The following is a 16,689-nucleotide window of genomic DNA, read 5'->3' as shown; positions in this document are numbered from 1 at the left end:
CCAAAGCCAGTTCTAATGATGGGTCCTTGATGAATGTAACTAAATAAAATTTTATTAATGGCTATTGTCTGTAAATGCTCTATTTCTTCAAGTATTTCTGTTAACTAAGAGATTCTGCATGCCTAATGAGAGCAACTGGGTTAAAAGTGTCCAGAATGTCCCTTATAAATAAAGCCATTGAAAGTGTATATTCTAAATTTTTTTTCAACCACAGCTTCAGTTGCAGCAGAACATCAGGCTTGGATCTCCTCCTCTTGTCATAACTGGAAAGAAACTAGAAGATGCAGGTGCTGTTTCTGAAGATGATGGTTTACCTAGAAGCCCTCCTGAAATTTCAACCCTTCATGAAGTTCTGACAGATTCACCAAGCAAGGTATAATTATTATGTCACTTTAGTGACCACCTGTACAGAAAAGAAAACCTGCTTGGAAAAGGGGAAGACCTTTTTGCTTGTGATAAAATCTGATGGTACAGATCAGTCAGAACTAGAACAAATTACCTAGGTGGATTGTGGACTTGTTACTATGAGGGGTACCTACTAAGTGACCTTACAAATACCCCTTCTGAGTACAATTTTATATTCTTTTATGTAGACCAGGGCTGGGGTAGTTGTGACCTGTATCATTAGAGAAAGAGGAGAGAAATTCAGTTGATGTGACAACTCTCAGTGCCTTTGGACAAGATGCTCTCTCCTGACAGATCTGTATCGCAGAAAGCATAAAATCTCAATTAGTGATGGGTGAGGGTTGTGTTACTGTGACTTCCAGTGTGAGAACAAGACGAGGTACTTGCACTGCACAAATGAATTTCCCATGTCTTCCAACTTCAAAGAGCTGGAGAGATTGGCAGTTTCCTTCATCCTTTAAAACATCTTTGGGTGTTTTAAAGCTAGTGAGGAAAATAAAAATAATGGGGACTGCAAGAGAATCTTAAACAGTTACTGGTTTTGGAATGAAATAGCTCAAAACCAGGGCAATATTAGTTGAATTGACAGGAAAGTGACAATTCTATGAGTCTGAGGAGAACAGGTCCTGATGGCATTCAGAGGAGGTTTGGATTATCTTCTTTCTTAGGAATTGCCTTTTCGCAGTAAATACATGATTTGAACTTGAGTGAGCATGTGAGCATTTGTTAATTTGAAGATCTTAAAAAAGTATGTCAAAGTGACTATAAATAATGTATTGACTTATGTGGTCAATTCTTACAACGTATCTCACAGCAGATTAAAGCTCCTCTACTTTATGTTTGATCCCCAGTGAACAAATGAAACCTACTCTGTGAGGCAGGGACTCAGTGACCCTTCTGTTATCTTTCCTCTTGTGTTCTCTCATAAGTAGCACTGGATATCCAGGCCCAGATGATTCAATGTGATACTTCCCTGGACTTACCCTCTTCCTTATTTTATCCCACAGTCCTCCAACCCTGCTCAGCGTCATAGCTCTTTGAGTTTAGGCGGGACAGACAGTGAAGATGAACAGGTAAATAGCTACTTTTCCTGCTAATAAACTTTCCTGAGACAGCATGTGTGGTGTCTGTATGGAGCCAGTACAATCATTGGGGATTTTTTAAATCTATTCTGGATACATTGTACCCTAGCAAAGAATTCATAAACAGTCCAGAGTGATGCAAATGATACTGAAAATGTACCTCTCACAGAGTTTTGAATAAGAACCAAAAAAGGAGAGGCAGAAATCTACTGGTAAGTGGTTTGTGTGAATGGCACAGTCAGCTCTGTTACACAGTGTGAATCTGTAGAGTTACACAGCAGAAAATTGGACAAGGCAAGCACTTCATTTCCACTTCCATATCCCAGGGCCCCAATACCCAACAGCAGTAATAGCTTAGTAACACCTGCTTGTCAGCAGTGACTTGTGAGCAATGCCCTGCATCTCTCTTATCATGGGAAATAATTGCAGGATCAGCCTTTTCTGATGGCAGATATTCCACAGGAAAAGGTCTGTGTTCATTTGCAATTTTCTTTGGATGGTAAGTGACTATCAGAAGCAGCAGGTTCTGCTGTCAGACCAACACAGTCTATTCCTTCACCAGCTTGGAAAAATTTACAGAGGTCATATTTCTGGAGTGGAGCCTAGGGAACCTTCACCTTGACTGTCTCCGCTGCTTGAAGCTGAGTTGAGTTCCTGCTCATCTCACGCTTTCAAGGCAGGCCTGCAAGGTTGCAAGGTTTGTTTATATTGTCTTCAGTGTTAAAAGGCCAGTCAGACTGCAGTTATGCCAATAGGGTCTTCAAATGCCAGTGACAGAGGCAGCCACCACTCCAACAGAGCTGATTCGATTTATGGGATAGCTCTTGCAATTGTATAAGTAAAATAATCTGCCATTTAGGTGAGAAGGGGAGTATTTATGTGTTCAGAACAGCTACTGGCCATTTTGGCCCAAGCTTTGCAGTCCTCCATACAGAATCCCTGCTTGAGAAGCTCACCAGAGAGAACACAGTTTCATGCTTTGTGACACTGAGAATAGCCCACAAGTAAAGGGGAGGTAGCAGAGTACCTAGAAGATTCCTTCCTGATGAAGAGGACCTTAAGGAGCCCGGGCAGCATCTTGAAGGTCAAACAGTTGGTGCCAACCCCACTGCTAAGGGAGATTTCCCTTTTACTCTCTCTTTGGCCAGTCTTTGAGAAGGGAGAGAGCAAACTTTGGGCAAGACCAGCTCAACTTTCCTGTCTGTGGTTGAGATCAGACACACTCCTTCTCAGTCATTCTGAGATCTTTTGCTTTAGAGATAGAAAGTTAAAGCAGTGTCTCCCCCTCGTAGTAGACTACTAGTCATGCTAGAGGCCCAAGTGATCTAGGTAACTTGGATTGTCATTATTTTTAATAACTTCTTGTGTATATTTTATCATTACTTCAATGTACATTTTATTAACTCATCTCCCGTTTCATATTTTGACTAAAATGATCCATTTTGTAAGCCTGCATATTGTTTTTTCCTTACAGTGCAAAAAGCCCTTTTCTGCCCAGTTCTGCTGTCTTTTAGATCTTTTGGTCTTGTAACCTCATTTTCTATGAGACAGACAGAGACAAGAGAACTTTTTTTCTCTTTTCTATATTGCACAGGATTCCCCATTTAAAGGCTCTTCCTTTTTCTTCCCAACACACTAGGGATCTGTCTAGCTTCTCTACAATACTGTGTATGTTCCTTTACCCAAATATTTTTCTTAGTCAGCAGTTTGGCTTAGCAGAAATATTGCCAATATGTTTATCTAAAATATAAAGCCTTTTCCTAAATATTTTTTTTTCAGTAGCTTTTGAAACTATTTATGTAATGCCAGGATTTGAGCTAGCAAAACACAAGTTGTTAAACTGAATAACCTCATCTTAAAGATGAGAAAAATTGTGAAAAGCACCAAGAAATCTACACCAGTTATTCCATTTAACAGTGTTGTATATTTAGTAAAGGGAAAAGATGATTTGAGCCTAAGCAATCTGAAGTTACACACAGGGTCACCTCTGTGTGAAACCCTAATCGGTCAGCCATATAACTTCTCAGTGCCTTCCATGTTTATAAATACCCACTTTCTGACTAATCTAAAGCTAAATGTGGGGCTATCACTCAAAGCGAACAGCAAGTGACTTCCCAGAGACATTAACCAGCATTACCCTGCCTTTGCCAGATAGCCTTTATGGAAATCTCGCTTCCTTGTTGGCATCTTCAGTGTAGTCTGATTAAAAGCAAAACAGGGTCTCAGCCTGTGGGGCTGAGGACAGTGTTTTGGCACAAACATTCTTTAGGAAATGGGCCTCCTCGCTGCAGCATTCTCCTTGTGCAGGCTCCTGCCTCTGCCCAGTAACCAACAAGCACCAAATATATCCTGCACTTGAACACTGATGTGGAAATCTTGTGCCTGTTCCACTGTCTTTGAGAGAAGATATCAACTGTCAGTGCTCAGAGCAAAAAAAATCCTGAATCCTCAGTAGAGTCAGGAATTTGCCATTTATGTACAGCAGTAGCTCTGATACTAACTTCGGGTGATTTTATATTAAATAAGTACAACTGTAATTTTATAATTGAAATGCAGAAGAACTTGTATGTAGAAACAAGTAACAGTGTTACTATTTTAGTAATTTCTAGTGATCCTTACAGGTTTATCATTAATTTTTTAGAATTATAACAATAATCAGCTTATTTATTAGCTGTGTTCTTCCTTCTCTCTTTCATAATGTGTAAATATTTCATGAGAAGAGTCTTTATCTGTCATAATACATTATGGTTTATTTCAGATCTAGGAACTTAAAAAATTCAATGGAGAATAAGGAAATTAATTTTAGGTACCTTAAACACAAAGCAATGTATCTAGACAATTTTTGTAGATCAGATGGGAAGATGTTTTCATTATCTCTAAAACTTCATCAGCATATGTATGTTAAATGCTGTGTTATATCCTAAGCTTAAATAAAACTAAAATCTAAATGCCAAGCAGCGTTAAATGGCTGCGTTTCACCTACCTTTATGGGCAAAGCCAAAACAGCAGGTATGTTACCCTGAATTAAGCTTGTTTGGCATGTCTGTGAAATTTTGCAAATGTTCCAGAAAGTCTGGTCTACATTTCAAAACAGTAACAAAACCAGTCAAACTGCATGTTTAGGGGTTTCTCTACAAACACTTCTGTAAACCCTCTATGTTGATAGCCTAATCTAAGGTTACTGGTAGTTCCCTAGAGCAGCATTGCTGTGAGCATGAGATCCACTTCACTGTCTTGGAAGATGGTTCTGGGATACCTGTTGGGAGAGAATAATTTGATTTTCCTGGGAGAGTGGATATTAAAAGAGCAAAGCAGCTATGGTAACTTTCTTAGAAATAATGACAAGCAAGCATCCGTGCTACTTTTGTGGCTTTTTAATAACATATTCCTCCAATGTGTCACATTATTGGGATGAAAAGGCAGCTATAAAAACTGCACCAGTGTCTCCTGCTGGTGCATACATATATTGCAAGTGTTTTTTCAGTTAAGAACTGAGAAGGGGACAAGCTGAGGCTCTTACTGTGGGAGAGGGAGAGACATATTTCTCACTTTTGTGTAACATACACAGAATTGAGTAATCTCTATGCAGAGCCGACATTAGGTTGCATTTTAAAGTGAGGATTTATGTCCAAAAATACAGCCATTTCAGGCTTCTGAAATGGAATGAGCTAGTGAAGGAATTGTTTCAGACATGGGTAAACCAAGCAAAATATAAAGTGACGTGTTTGTCTTTTACAGATACCTTCTGGAGCTTCCTCCAGGCCCATCAGTCCTTCATCCTCTGCCACTCTGGGGGCCTCCAGCTCACGAGGCAGCAGCTCCCTTCCTGTTGACTTCACCATCCCTGCCAGCCCCCTTGGCTGCCTGGACACCTCAGCAGCCAGGCACAGGATTGCCATAAATCCCCGGAAACAGAAAGGCTTTACCAGCAAGAATCAGCAAACCCCCCATGTAAGTGTTTTCTGCAAAAGAATCATTGTGTGGAAGGAAATGGATGTGAATTTTTAATTATTATTTTAAATATTTAAATTTTTTTAATTTCCTATACACAATCCTTTACTTTTTTTGTTCTTCCATTGGAAGAAGAGAAAGCATCTATTTTCCACTAACCAACCAGAAAAGGCTCAGAAATCTTCTATATCATGGAAGCTGAAGAAAACTGCAACTTTGTTTTTTCATTAGTTAGCCAAAAAAGTTGTGGGTTACACTTTTTACATGTTGTAAAAACAGTTCTGTTGTTTGAAAAGCTAGTTTTCAGTTGAAGAAGCCCAAGTATATTTCTACAGACAGTTTCAGATCAGCTTTAAGTTAATTCTTTGTATGTCAAAGGAAAGACAGAGGACTTTGAGAAGGAATGTGGCTCTGCATGTGGGATATTAGGATGAGATGCTTCTCATTCTGGCTTCTAGGAAACACATTGTGAAGATGATGTTCACCAGATAGAAAAGGTTGTTGAACTGGAGTGTGACAGAAATAAGGACTAATGCTTCTCTACTGCATGTTCCCCTCTCCACCAGAGTTGTGCGTGAAAATCTATCCTGGAGTTAGAGTATTTGAGTATTCATAAACATCCATGTGTATAAAATACAATTTTTTTGTGCATTATTCTTTAAATGAAAGATTTTTCTTGCTGCACCTCATTAGGTGGAACAGCTGGAAAATGAAGCATGTCTTCCTGCAACTCCAGAAGAGAAGGGAAATTCAGTGGAATTACTTGAGAGTGACCAGCATAAAAGTGATTGGGAAGGTAATTAAGACTTATGTATTGCTACTTTGGTACTTGAACTTTTCTACGTAAGGCTGACAGGACCTATTTGAATTTTAAGTCCTTTCAAACTAGGCATCTTTTGGTTTTATGTCATAAACCAAATCCTGGCAGCTAAAGTGTTATAATGGAAAAATTCAGGTACTCCACTCAACGTGGTGGTGCTGTAATGGTGAACTTTGAGGGCAGCATTAAAAAATACATGAGGTGAAAGTACCATGTTCAGAAGTACCTGTGCTACACTGTTGGCTAGATCTCATTGACTGGGGATCCAAGTTCCTTGAAACTCAGAAGAACCTTAACCTCAGCATTATATCTGTTATGTGTGTAAGGTGACTGTAATTGGCTTGTGTTTGCTAGGTCTTCCTTTGCCACCTCCCCCCCTTACCATCTGAGTAATAGCCAATTACCAGTGGTAACACAATTGTAATTGTAAAAGCAGGTGAAATTTCTCTAAAACAGCACCGAAGACTTTTGTCTTTAGCACTGCATTACAAATGCACTGGCTGCTGGTAATGCTATTGTGTAGTGGGAATTTTGGCACTTCGTTGTCAGGGCAGACTCAGGACCTGATGTTGTCATACATCAGAGTTACTGTGTGTGTAGACACATCTAAGATATCCTGCTGGAGCTGCAGGAGGCAGAGCTACCTGATGCTGAGATATTCTGCTTAAATATAGAAAATCCTCCAGATCGTTCTAGACAGCCTTTCTTTCGTTCTAGCCTCTCATGTGATGAGGAAATGTCTAGAGAAATCTGGCTAGTAGTCTTACAACTGGGGGTATGCACAGAAAAGAACTGAACAACAACTGATTTGGTACACCTTAAGCAGACAACAACTTTCAGTCATTCCTGGGATTAGGTATGTTCAAACCAAACACTTTGTTAGTCTCCTCACTTGGACAGCCCATTTCAAAATACACTTTTAACAGCCTTATTTATCAGACAACAGTGCCCAGACATGGGGAACTCACGCTAAATGACTGCACTGTCTGGAATGAATTACTGATACAGGTGGTGCTTGAATTGTAGCCTTTAAGTGCACACTGTTCCTCTCTGTGTAATACAGGATTATCAGCCCAGGTGGGATATTGTGCAAAGGGAGATGGTTCTAAGGAGACGCCGGGTGTAAAAAGTCCCACTGATTCTGCCTGTGACTCTTGTGATTGCACACTTGTGGCAGAAGACTCTTGTGCTCTGCTGCAAGAGGACACATGCCTTCCAGACATGGACCATCACTACACAGCAGCTGCACCCTCTCTGCGACCTGAACCTTCTCCAGTGAACCTGGAGGAACACCACAGTGCAAAAGTGTCACACTGTTCAGATGAGTCTGCTGATGAGTTGAAATTACATCAGCAAAATACCAATACTGAAGTATCTGCGCTTCCAGAATTGCAACAAATTGAAGGAGAAGATGTTGTGTTTCCAGATGTACTAGCAGCTGACTTGGTTAGCAGTGGTGCAGAAACAGAGGGCATAGATATATTGGCAGATGTTGCACAAATGTCCTCAGTAAATTCTGTGGACCCAAAGATCAATGACCAGGGAAAGGGGGATCCACTGTTGACTGGCAAAGTAGAAGCCTACTTAGGAACTATTGAGAATCATTCCAGCCACACTGTCTCTGATGCTGCACCAAGCCCTTCACATGTTGCAGTAGCTGATTCAGAGTCATCTTCTGACATCAAGACAGTGGCAGTTTTGAAGCCTGAAAACAGTTCAGTAACAAGACATGACAAAGAAACTTGTGAAATAATCGAATTTCAGTCATCCAAAGGCAATGCAGAAAAAAAAATAGACACTGCTGCATCTGTCTCAGAAGCAGGTTGCACGCTACCTCCCAGTAAATTGGAAGTATGTTTTAAAGCAGAAACTGTTTCTGTTTTGAAGGGTAACCAGGGCAATCCACAGGCAAACACATCATACATTTCTGAAAAACTTTCCACTGGATGTCTTGCCTCTTCAAGTTTGGCTGGCTTGAAGAGTCATATCTGTTCCGATGATGGCAGTAAGGAGTACCAGATAAGCAGTACAGATTCTCACAGAAAAACAGTGGAAGACTGTCGACTTTCAGATGAAAATGGAAAAAGTCCACTGAAGACTTCTTCTGCTAAACCAGTCAGATTTACAATTGCACCAGCTTGGCAAAGATCTCTCTCAGGGGGTTCAAATTCAAAGGAAGATTCCTATACCAGAAGTTCGCCAACGTCCCCTATAAGGCCGGAGTTGTTTGAAGCAATGACAAAAGAACACGCACATTTTGATGCAGTCATCCAGGAATCAGCAAAAAGCAACACAGATAGATTTGATCGAGATTGTAAGGGCAGTGATTTACATTTGAATTTTTCTATGGAGTGGGCTGACCATGAAACACAAAACGTTGAAAACCCGTTTGGGGTCAGACTAAGGAGAACATCTTCTTTACTAAAATACCAGAATGAAAGCCGTGCTGAGTCTCCAAAGCCGATCTCCTCGGTTGTTCCCACTGCTTCTTCTGCTTCAGTCAAGGAGGATCAGAAATTAGTGGGCACTGGGAAGCCACCTCTGGGCCTTCCTGTCGGTACAAAATCATTTGGTAAAAGAACAGATCTCCTAGAAGACAAAAATCCTCCCAAGACGAGATCAGAAGAAGTGGCAAAGAAACAAAATGGTCATAAACCTTCAGGTATTTATGCTGTATTTTTATCCAGACATTGTAGAAAACAGTGGTCATGTAAGAGCCTTGGCAGAGTAGCAAACAAAAAGTAAAAGATAAAAATCCTCTTGACGAGCACTAAATTCAGCCTTGAGTTCATCAGCACCATAACTTAATGGCTTCATGATTTGGCCAGTCAAGAGAATTCTTGTCTTATCTTAATGAGGGGTGTGTTCCAGCAAGAATAGCAAAAGAGTAATAGCTTAAGGGCCTCTGGAACATTTCTGGTATGACCTGCTTGCGCATATAGTTGGATTTTTAACACAGTTTTTAAAAACTTGTTGCTGTTTTGTAGTTAATTTTCCAGCCTGCAGCAGTCCAAACCTTAGGAGTGATTATTTTTTTTTTTCTACAATCACTTCATTTAAAATATTTAAAAGGAGAAAAAGCATTCTGTATTTTACTGCCTACATGAAAGAATAATAGTTATCATACTCATTTAACCTGCAATGTAAGGATGCTGTTTCAGGCAAAATCCGATTCACAGTGATCTCAGTGGGAGTTCAGCCATTGGCTTAAATGGAAGCAGAGTAAGGTCAAAAACTCCAGAGTAAACAGAAAAAGAGTTATTGCCAAGGACAGAATCATCAGGGAAGGTAATTTTATCTCCACGGTGTTCAAAGGGTATTACAGATGCTGAAGGATTTAAAACACAAAACTCTAGCTTCAGACCGACTTGACCTAAATCCCTTCTTTACTTCAAAAATACTTGTTTTGTAGAAAAAGTCACCTCTCCGCATTTGGAAACTGCTTCCTCTGAACCAGCTTGGGTCTCCATGGCAAAACTAAAACAAAAGGGTTTCCAGGACCACCCTCTTGCCAAAGAACATAAAGTTGAAGACAAAGCTTTGACTAAAGTGGCTCAAGAGGAGGTAGAGTACCAAGTAATGTTGCATGGGTGTGAGTCCTGCACCAGAGTGCCTGGGTACTTCTGCACACTGTTCAGTATCATCTTCATGGGGGGGTGCATTGTGAGCATTACTCAAAGATTTTTCAGGGACAACTGACAATTGAGTTGTCAGGGACAATTGAGACAGACAACTGATGTAAGTGTGCGAACACATGTGACTATACTGTGCGAATACATGTGACTATATGACTATTAGTTTCAGAGTGTAATCCTCCTTTATGTTCCTCTGCACTACTCAAACCTGAACTTTTCAGAGCTTGCCTGTTGCCCAGGGTGTATTTATGTAGCCCAAGAGCTGCTTTGAGTTGCTCTAGCTTCCTCACTGTCTGTGACCTACAGACTGCATTCACTGCTCTGCTCTGGAGACTGCATACTGAAAGTCTGGCTTTTCCTCGTCTGGCTCTTGCTGCATTTCCACAGTCAGGTTTAGAGATGTTGCCAGGGCAAGCTTTGAGTGCCAGTGGCTAGTGGGTTTCTTAGCTGCATTCTTTTCTTTTCTCCTCCATTTGTAGCAAGAGATCTGTGCTAGTGAGAACATATTGAAGAAGAACATGCCTTCCAGCTTGAGCTCTCAGGACAAGAAAACACAAATGAGTACTAGTATGTCTGCTGCAGCAGGTATTCTCTTTCTTTACATCTTTACATGTGGCTACAGTTTACACGAGCAAGTGGTGTGGGTGGCAGGTGATGTGGGGACATCGTTATGTTTTTGATAATCGGCACACTTTATATAAGGCCTGTTCAGACTATAGTTTGTGTATAAGTCAATGTATTGTCTTGCTCCCTCTGCAGAGAAAGCAAGTAAGGAATTTTTATCTCTACTGCCAGTTCATGGAATGACATATAAACAGCATGGTGATTTGTTACTGGCAAATGTCAGTACTAAAGAATAGCAGTTGAAGTTGGAGAGTGTCCAGAAGAGAGCAACAAAAAAGGTCAGGTCTTCTAGACCTCCAGTCAGGCAGGAAATACTGATGGGAGTGGAGTTGTTTAGTCTAGAGAAGACAACTTAATTTGCTGCAGAGGACAAGACTAGTCTTTATGCCCTGTATGAGCTTAAAATGCACTAGGGGAGGTTTAGCTTAGATGTTAAGAAATACTTTCTAATAGTAAGAATGGTGAAGTGTGGTATAGCATAGGTTGCTTACAGACTGTGTGCAGTTTCCATTGCTGGATGTGTTTGATAGATAAACATGTATCAAAAATAATTTAGGTAGAGTCAGTTCCACCCTCAGGTGAGCACAGAGGCTCAGTGGCTCCTCTCCTGCCCTGTTAGCTGTGATTCTCTATAAGAAAGATGCAGTGGAATAGTGACTCAGACATCGTGACTCACATTCCTCTTCCAAGGCTACTGCTGGGCTGCAGCCTCTCCCTCCCTGCTTACTCAGTGTGGTGCCAAACCTTGGAGACACTCTCCAGCTAGATATAGATAAGCCAGTTCTTCAGCTGTACAAGCATATTGTGCTAGCTGAAAGCTATTGATTTCAGATACTGCCTAAGAAGATAAGAAATACCCCATTGTGTCAGAGCAGTGGCTTTTCCATTTCAGGTTCCTACTGCTGACACTGTCAGTAAGAGATGCTGTCTAAAGAGAGCACGTATAATCCACCAGCATCCAGAACTGTTGTATTAGAGATATTAGGGCATACCTCTGTGCCTGCTCCCTGTAGTAGTTGCTTGTAGAGATGTTATCCATTTTTTAATCTACAGGTCCCACAAAATAAGCTTTCTCCTTTACTACAGGTAGTTGACCAGACGATGATGTGCACCAACACAGAGGCTCTGATGTCAGTTGCCAGCCTAACTGTGTGTGTGTTTAAAATAATAGTTTTTAAAAAGAACTCTGTTACAGACCAGCTTTGTCTTATGGTTTTAGGTGCAAAGTGAGAGATGAAAGCTAAACAGCCCAAGATTTTTGCTCACATTAGAAGGTCTTCCTTTGACAGGCTGGCACAATCAGACTGTATTTCTGTGTGTTGAATGATCTAAACCTTGGAAGCCCAGCAGCCTTCAGGCAAAATTCAGAACTCCACAAAGTAGTCTGCTACTCATTTACTAGAACTCACACCACTTGTGGCCCTTGCGGCAGAATGACAAGAATTTTGCATCACCTCTTCCTATCAATTGGCCTAGTTCCCTGACATGCAATGGCTGTTTCCTGCTCTCCAGGGATAGCATTTATAGGCATATTCTAGTCTTCCACTCCTTGAATATCTCGAAGACTTCTGACCAGTGCTGATGTTTAAGGAAAACACTACTCCTCTGCTGCTCAGAAACCCATGCCCTATTGTTTAGGAAATGTTCAGCACTGTCAGCACATGAGTAGGAAACTGGGAATCACAAATGTAAACTATCCTCTTTCTGATTTGGTTCCCATTAACACAGCTAGCAATTTGTCTATTTGAAGGCACTGGTGGTGGAAAGGATGTAGGTTTAATATCCAGAGGAGTTATTCATTTGGATCATGTTTTTTGGCTTATGTTAACTGTTAGCAGTTTTCTTGATGGATGGTTGAGGTTTTCTGTGCAATTCATACATCCCTCACACACCAGCAGGAGCCAGGACAGCTCCAGATCAGCTAAGTTTGAAAGAGAATTCCAGGAAATCAGATCCTTACTTTACTGAGCGTTACTGTTTTGTTACTGCTGCATGGCAGCCTGTGTCATAACCAAGGGAAGATTACTTAGCTTGCCTCTCTGTCTGCCACTTCACCCTAAGCATGGTGAGGTTTGTCCAAAAGCCTGTCTTCCTCAAATAGGCATGAGCCACCGTTTCTGGGTTTTGTTTTACCTTGTGTTTTTGAGAGCATGCAAAGGGCTTTAGACTTGCTTTTGCTTATTGCAAAGAAGAAAGTCTCTCAAGATGTAAAATTAATTTCCAAAATCAAAATTTCTGTAACACTTAAATTGCTACATCACCTTAGATCCTTCTGAAAATGTACTGTGTATGTTGAGCTGCAGCCTGTTTGTAATGGGTAGTATACTCTCTCCAGTATTCCTAAGTATAACTTGCCTCCTGCAAGAACTACCAATGAGCAAGGGTTTTTAAAAGACCAGAAACCTCCTGAGTTGAGATAGGGACACAGAGAATTTCTTTGGCTTTGCTCAGGAGTGTGAATGATGGAGCTGATGGACATTTTCCATTGATTTCAGTGCAAGCAAGATCAAACTTCTTGTACTTAACATTGTTTAAGTCCCCATGTGGCCTCTGTTCTTGTGCTGGAGCACAGCAGCCTCATCATGCCTGACACATGCCATGCACAGACTAATCAAGTATGAGAAAAAGTTGGAATTTTTCAGTTTGACTTAAACACAGACATAAAGTACTGCCTGGATTGAAATGGATGGAGAGAGCATGATGTTAAAAGACTTGTGAACCATATCTTGAGAAATGAGAGATGCATCTGTTCAGAGCTGCTTTCTGTGAAGCCCCAATCCAGCCTGTCTGTCTGAAGACATTCATCTTGAAAATTTTCAAATAAGGTGGATGGAGGAGACCTCCTCTAAATTGTACCTGGAAGCCATATAAGGAGTGTTATCTGTATTCCTCCATTCTTTATGAGGATGACAGGCTTGTGTTAGGCTGCATGAAGAGGAATGCCTAGCCCCCCCAGAATCCCACCTGCTTGGCTTACAAGTCCAAGAACATAAAGCACTGGTTTGATCCCTACCTAGTATTTAATAATATTTCTGGAGCAATATTTGTGCCAGCAGTTAAGACAGAAAAAGATCTTTAAGAGTACTCAGTGTTGAAAAACATATACAGTTACTTTTAACCCCACAGCAAGCCTGGGGTGATCCTTTCCTTGCAGATATTTTGTTTCCATTTTCTTGCATACTCAGGAGTCTTATTCCTAGATTTTCTTGCACTCACAGAGCAGAATAAGCCTGTGGAACTCCTTGCTGTGCACTTTCATGGAAATGAAAGAGTTTGAAAAGATTAAGAAATGAGTTAGCCAAGAATATGAATTATAAAAATACCTGGGGCTATAGTCTGCACATACTTAAAGAATTTTGAAGAACTTCTTCATTTATCAGAGTTAAAGACCCTTGCTGTTGAGACTGAGAAGATTCTTTTATGGGCAGATTAGTCACTAACAGCTTAGTATCAATTTTTCCATTACAATAGCTAGTCCTGGCCATTGTTGTAGCTGGACCAGATAGTGCTAGCAATACTCATTTTAACAATTCCTCTGACTTAGAGTCACAGACATTCTGGGCTATAAAACAATTGCTTTAGAGTGAAGGAAATGTTATTGGCAGAACTTCAGATTTTAACTCTCTAGCCTTCTGATGAGTGATGGATATCTTGTTGTTGGCAGGTAAAGTTGGACCTATTGCTCAGGAAGCATCTGTGATTCCTGCTGTTGAAAAGGAAGCAAGACACTCCTCTAACCTGCCAATGGCACCATGCAGCACTGCTGAACCACCGTGGCTGTCCCTGGCAAAGAAGAAAGCCAAAGCATGGAGTGAAATGCCCCAGATTGTACAATAGAAATGACATGAGCATCCTTCTTTTTATTGCCAATAGCTGCGTTAACTCCATTTAATCCCTTCTTTACTGTGACCGTTTTTTTGAGAAATAAGAGCCTTAAAACTTTTGATCAGACTGTTGTGTGTAAATACACAATGAAGAAATGCTGTTGCAGGCTTAATTTGAAGTATTAGGAAGCTGAGCACTTCCTACTACCAAATAGTAGGAAAACTTGATCAGTTTTTTATATCCTTACACATCTGTCAGTGATATTCTCAGAAGACATGCTTCAGGCTTTTGAAACATTTCCCTTGAAAAATGTTTTTAAAGTTTCCACAGACCATACAGTATTTTGTGCAGTGTGGTTTTGGCTAAGAAATTAATGTATGCTATAAAATAGATATAATGCTGCACACTGACACATCATGACTCATGGGCATTGATGTCACCACACTTCTTTCCCTGTTGCTCTGGGATGGGCAGTCTGACTTTGCTTCTGATTGTTAATGGATCTGTTTTGTGATAGCTGTAAGATCTGATCAAAATTGTGAGTTGGAGTAACTCTGGCTTTGGGTGGTTTGAAATCACAATGCTGTGGGTCTTGTGATTTGCTCATTGGTGCCTGCTGGAATGGCCCAGAGCCACATACCTGTTCTCTCCCATGCACTGGAAAACCACCACACTCTAGCATATACTCCGCTTTTGGTTACACCTTTGGAAACCTGGGATAATTTGAGCATTCTACCAAAAGAAGTGCTTTCTTTAATTGTGGCAAATAGGGATTTATTTTTTGTGAGATTCCTCAGCTAATTGTTTCTCTTAAAGAGTGTGTTGGGGATGGGAACTATTTGCTACCTAGAAGGTGTCATCTTGTTTTCAACAAATGCTACTCTACTCTCCATGTTCATATGGATGTGTATTTAGTCAGTTGTATTTAATATTGGTGATAAAAGGGGCATCTGCTTTTCTCCTTGCCTGATCAGTCTTTAATGAGTAACTCAACATCAGTCTAAGAATGTGCAGCTGGGAAAGGATTGTTCTCTCAGGGCCTGGACTTGCAGTCCCTTAAGCTGACACTCAAGTTAATAACTTAAGTGACAGAAGTTTTGCTATTGACTTTGAAGGAAGCAGATGTTTGAAAAAGAAGCTTTGTAAAGTGATGTTAGTGGCTTAAGTGGCAGTGGCACTTACCGGTCCTTTTCAGTTTTTGCAGCATTGCACATTTATGTAGTTTTTGTTTACAGTCAGTGCAGAATTTGAAGGCTGACTTGACTGATGGACAGTTTTTATCTGGAAAGTTGGTAGGTATTTTTAAGGACAATATTATCTAGTGGTAGAATTAACCGCAAAACAAAAAATTTGGTTTCAGGTCAGCTGAGGCAAGACTTTAATCTTCCAGTCTTGGCCTGAATTTAATATATAGCTCTTGCAATTTGAAAACAGTATTAATTAGGATCTAGACTGTGATTTTTTTTTTTTTTTAATATATAGGTGAAACTTACTCATCCAAGTAGGCTCATTGAAGCTATAGATACTGTTTATATTATACTAACACCAGAAAGAGTAAGAGTTTCACATTGGTTTGATAATCCACACCAATTTTACTACTTATTTTTCTCTATTTTAGGAAGCATATCTTCTTTTACAAAGGACTGAAACATTTGTATTTCTCTGAAACTTCTGAGTGTAATGTTAATGAACATACTCAGCTTTGATTCCTGAAGTTTTGTACAGCTGCCATCCCATCACAAGCTTACTGACCTTGTGTAAAATACGTGCATTTCTATATTCAGCAAATTTTTATTAGTGTGGATTGTGATCCTTCACCCAAAGTACTGAAAATGATACTATAGTCTCTCTTTCCCTGTATTTGCTTTTGATCTCAATGTTGTTTCTGTCTTTTATGTTTGGTATGTATATATGTTTTTGTAATCCTTGTCTTGAAGGAACCCCTTTTGTATTCCATTCCCATATTTGGTTTATGATTAAATGCTGTTACCGGTGGTGATGATATAATTCTTGGGAAAAGAAGGATAGATGGTCCGCATTCATTAAAGAAAAAATAAAAAGAGACCTTTGGTCAATACAGACCCAATATATGGATAATTTGAAATTATGTCTTTGTCTTTTCCTCTAGTGTGTGTTTTGAAATTATTTTGTGTGGCCTAGGATTGATCAACACAGTTGGTCAGACTAATGAATTTTTCTAAATCTAGCTATTTAAAAGTTTAAAACATCACCAGAGAGCTGATGGCTCTCCTTTTGTTCTGGAGCTATTTATTCTTCAGTACAGGGTTGGCTTGAAGGCTTGTGGTCACAGGAAGCCTTGTAAATACTTGTTTGAATGTGTTTTTGA

General features: G+C 40.1%; 1 protein-coding gene across 10 annotated transcripts in view; it reads left to right on the top strand.

The window, feature by feature from the left end:
- Window positions 1-16,417, top strand: part of KIAA1210 (KIAA1210 ortholog) — a 43,562-nt gene extending 27,145 nt beyond the window's left edge. For 9 of the 10 annotated variants that reach the window (XM_026848618.1, XM_026848608.1, XM_026848614.1 and 6 more), the window contains 8 exons: window positions 215-373; window positions 1,413-1,478; window positions 5,226-5,438; window positions 6,132-6,234; window positions 7,322-8,920; window positions 9,671-9,822; window positions 10,373-10,478; window positions 14,182-16,417. In XM_026848618.1, the coding sequence (XP_026704419.1) occupies window positions 215-373; window positions 1,413-1,478; window positions 5,226-5,438; window positions 6,132-6,234; window positions 7,322-8,920; window positions 9,671-9,822; window positions 10,373-10,478; window positions 14,182-14,354 (2,571 nt within the window). In that variant the 3' untranslated portion in view covers window positions 14,355-16,417. The remainder of the gene's footprint in view (window positions 1-214; window positions 374-1,412; window positions 1,479-5,225; window positions 5,439-6,131; window positions 6,235-7,321; window positions 8,921-9,670; window positions 9,823-10,372; window positions 10,479-14,181) is intronic. The other variant, XM_026848612.1, reaches the window with a different exon arrangement.
- The last annotated feature ends 272 nt before the right edge of the window (window positions 16,418-16,689 follow it).

Source organism: Athene cunicularia, assembly GCF_003259725.1.
Source record: "Athene cunicularia isolate RWA chromosome 4 unlocalized genomic scaffold, athCun1 chr4_part3, whole genome shotgun sequence".
Classification (NCBI taxonomy): domain Eukaryota; kingdom Metazoa; phylum Chordata; class Aves; order Strigiformes; family Strigidae; genus Athene; species Athene cunicularia.
The sequence above is the reverse complement of the archived record's forward strand: the minus strand, read 5'-3'. Positions and strand labels throughout refer to the sequence as shown.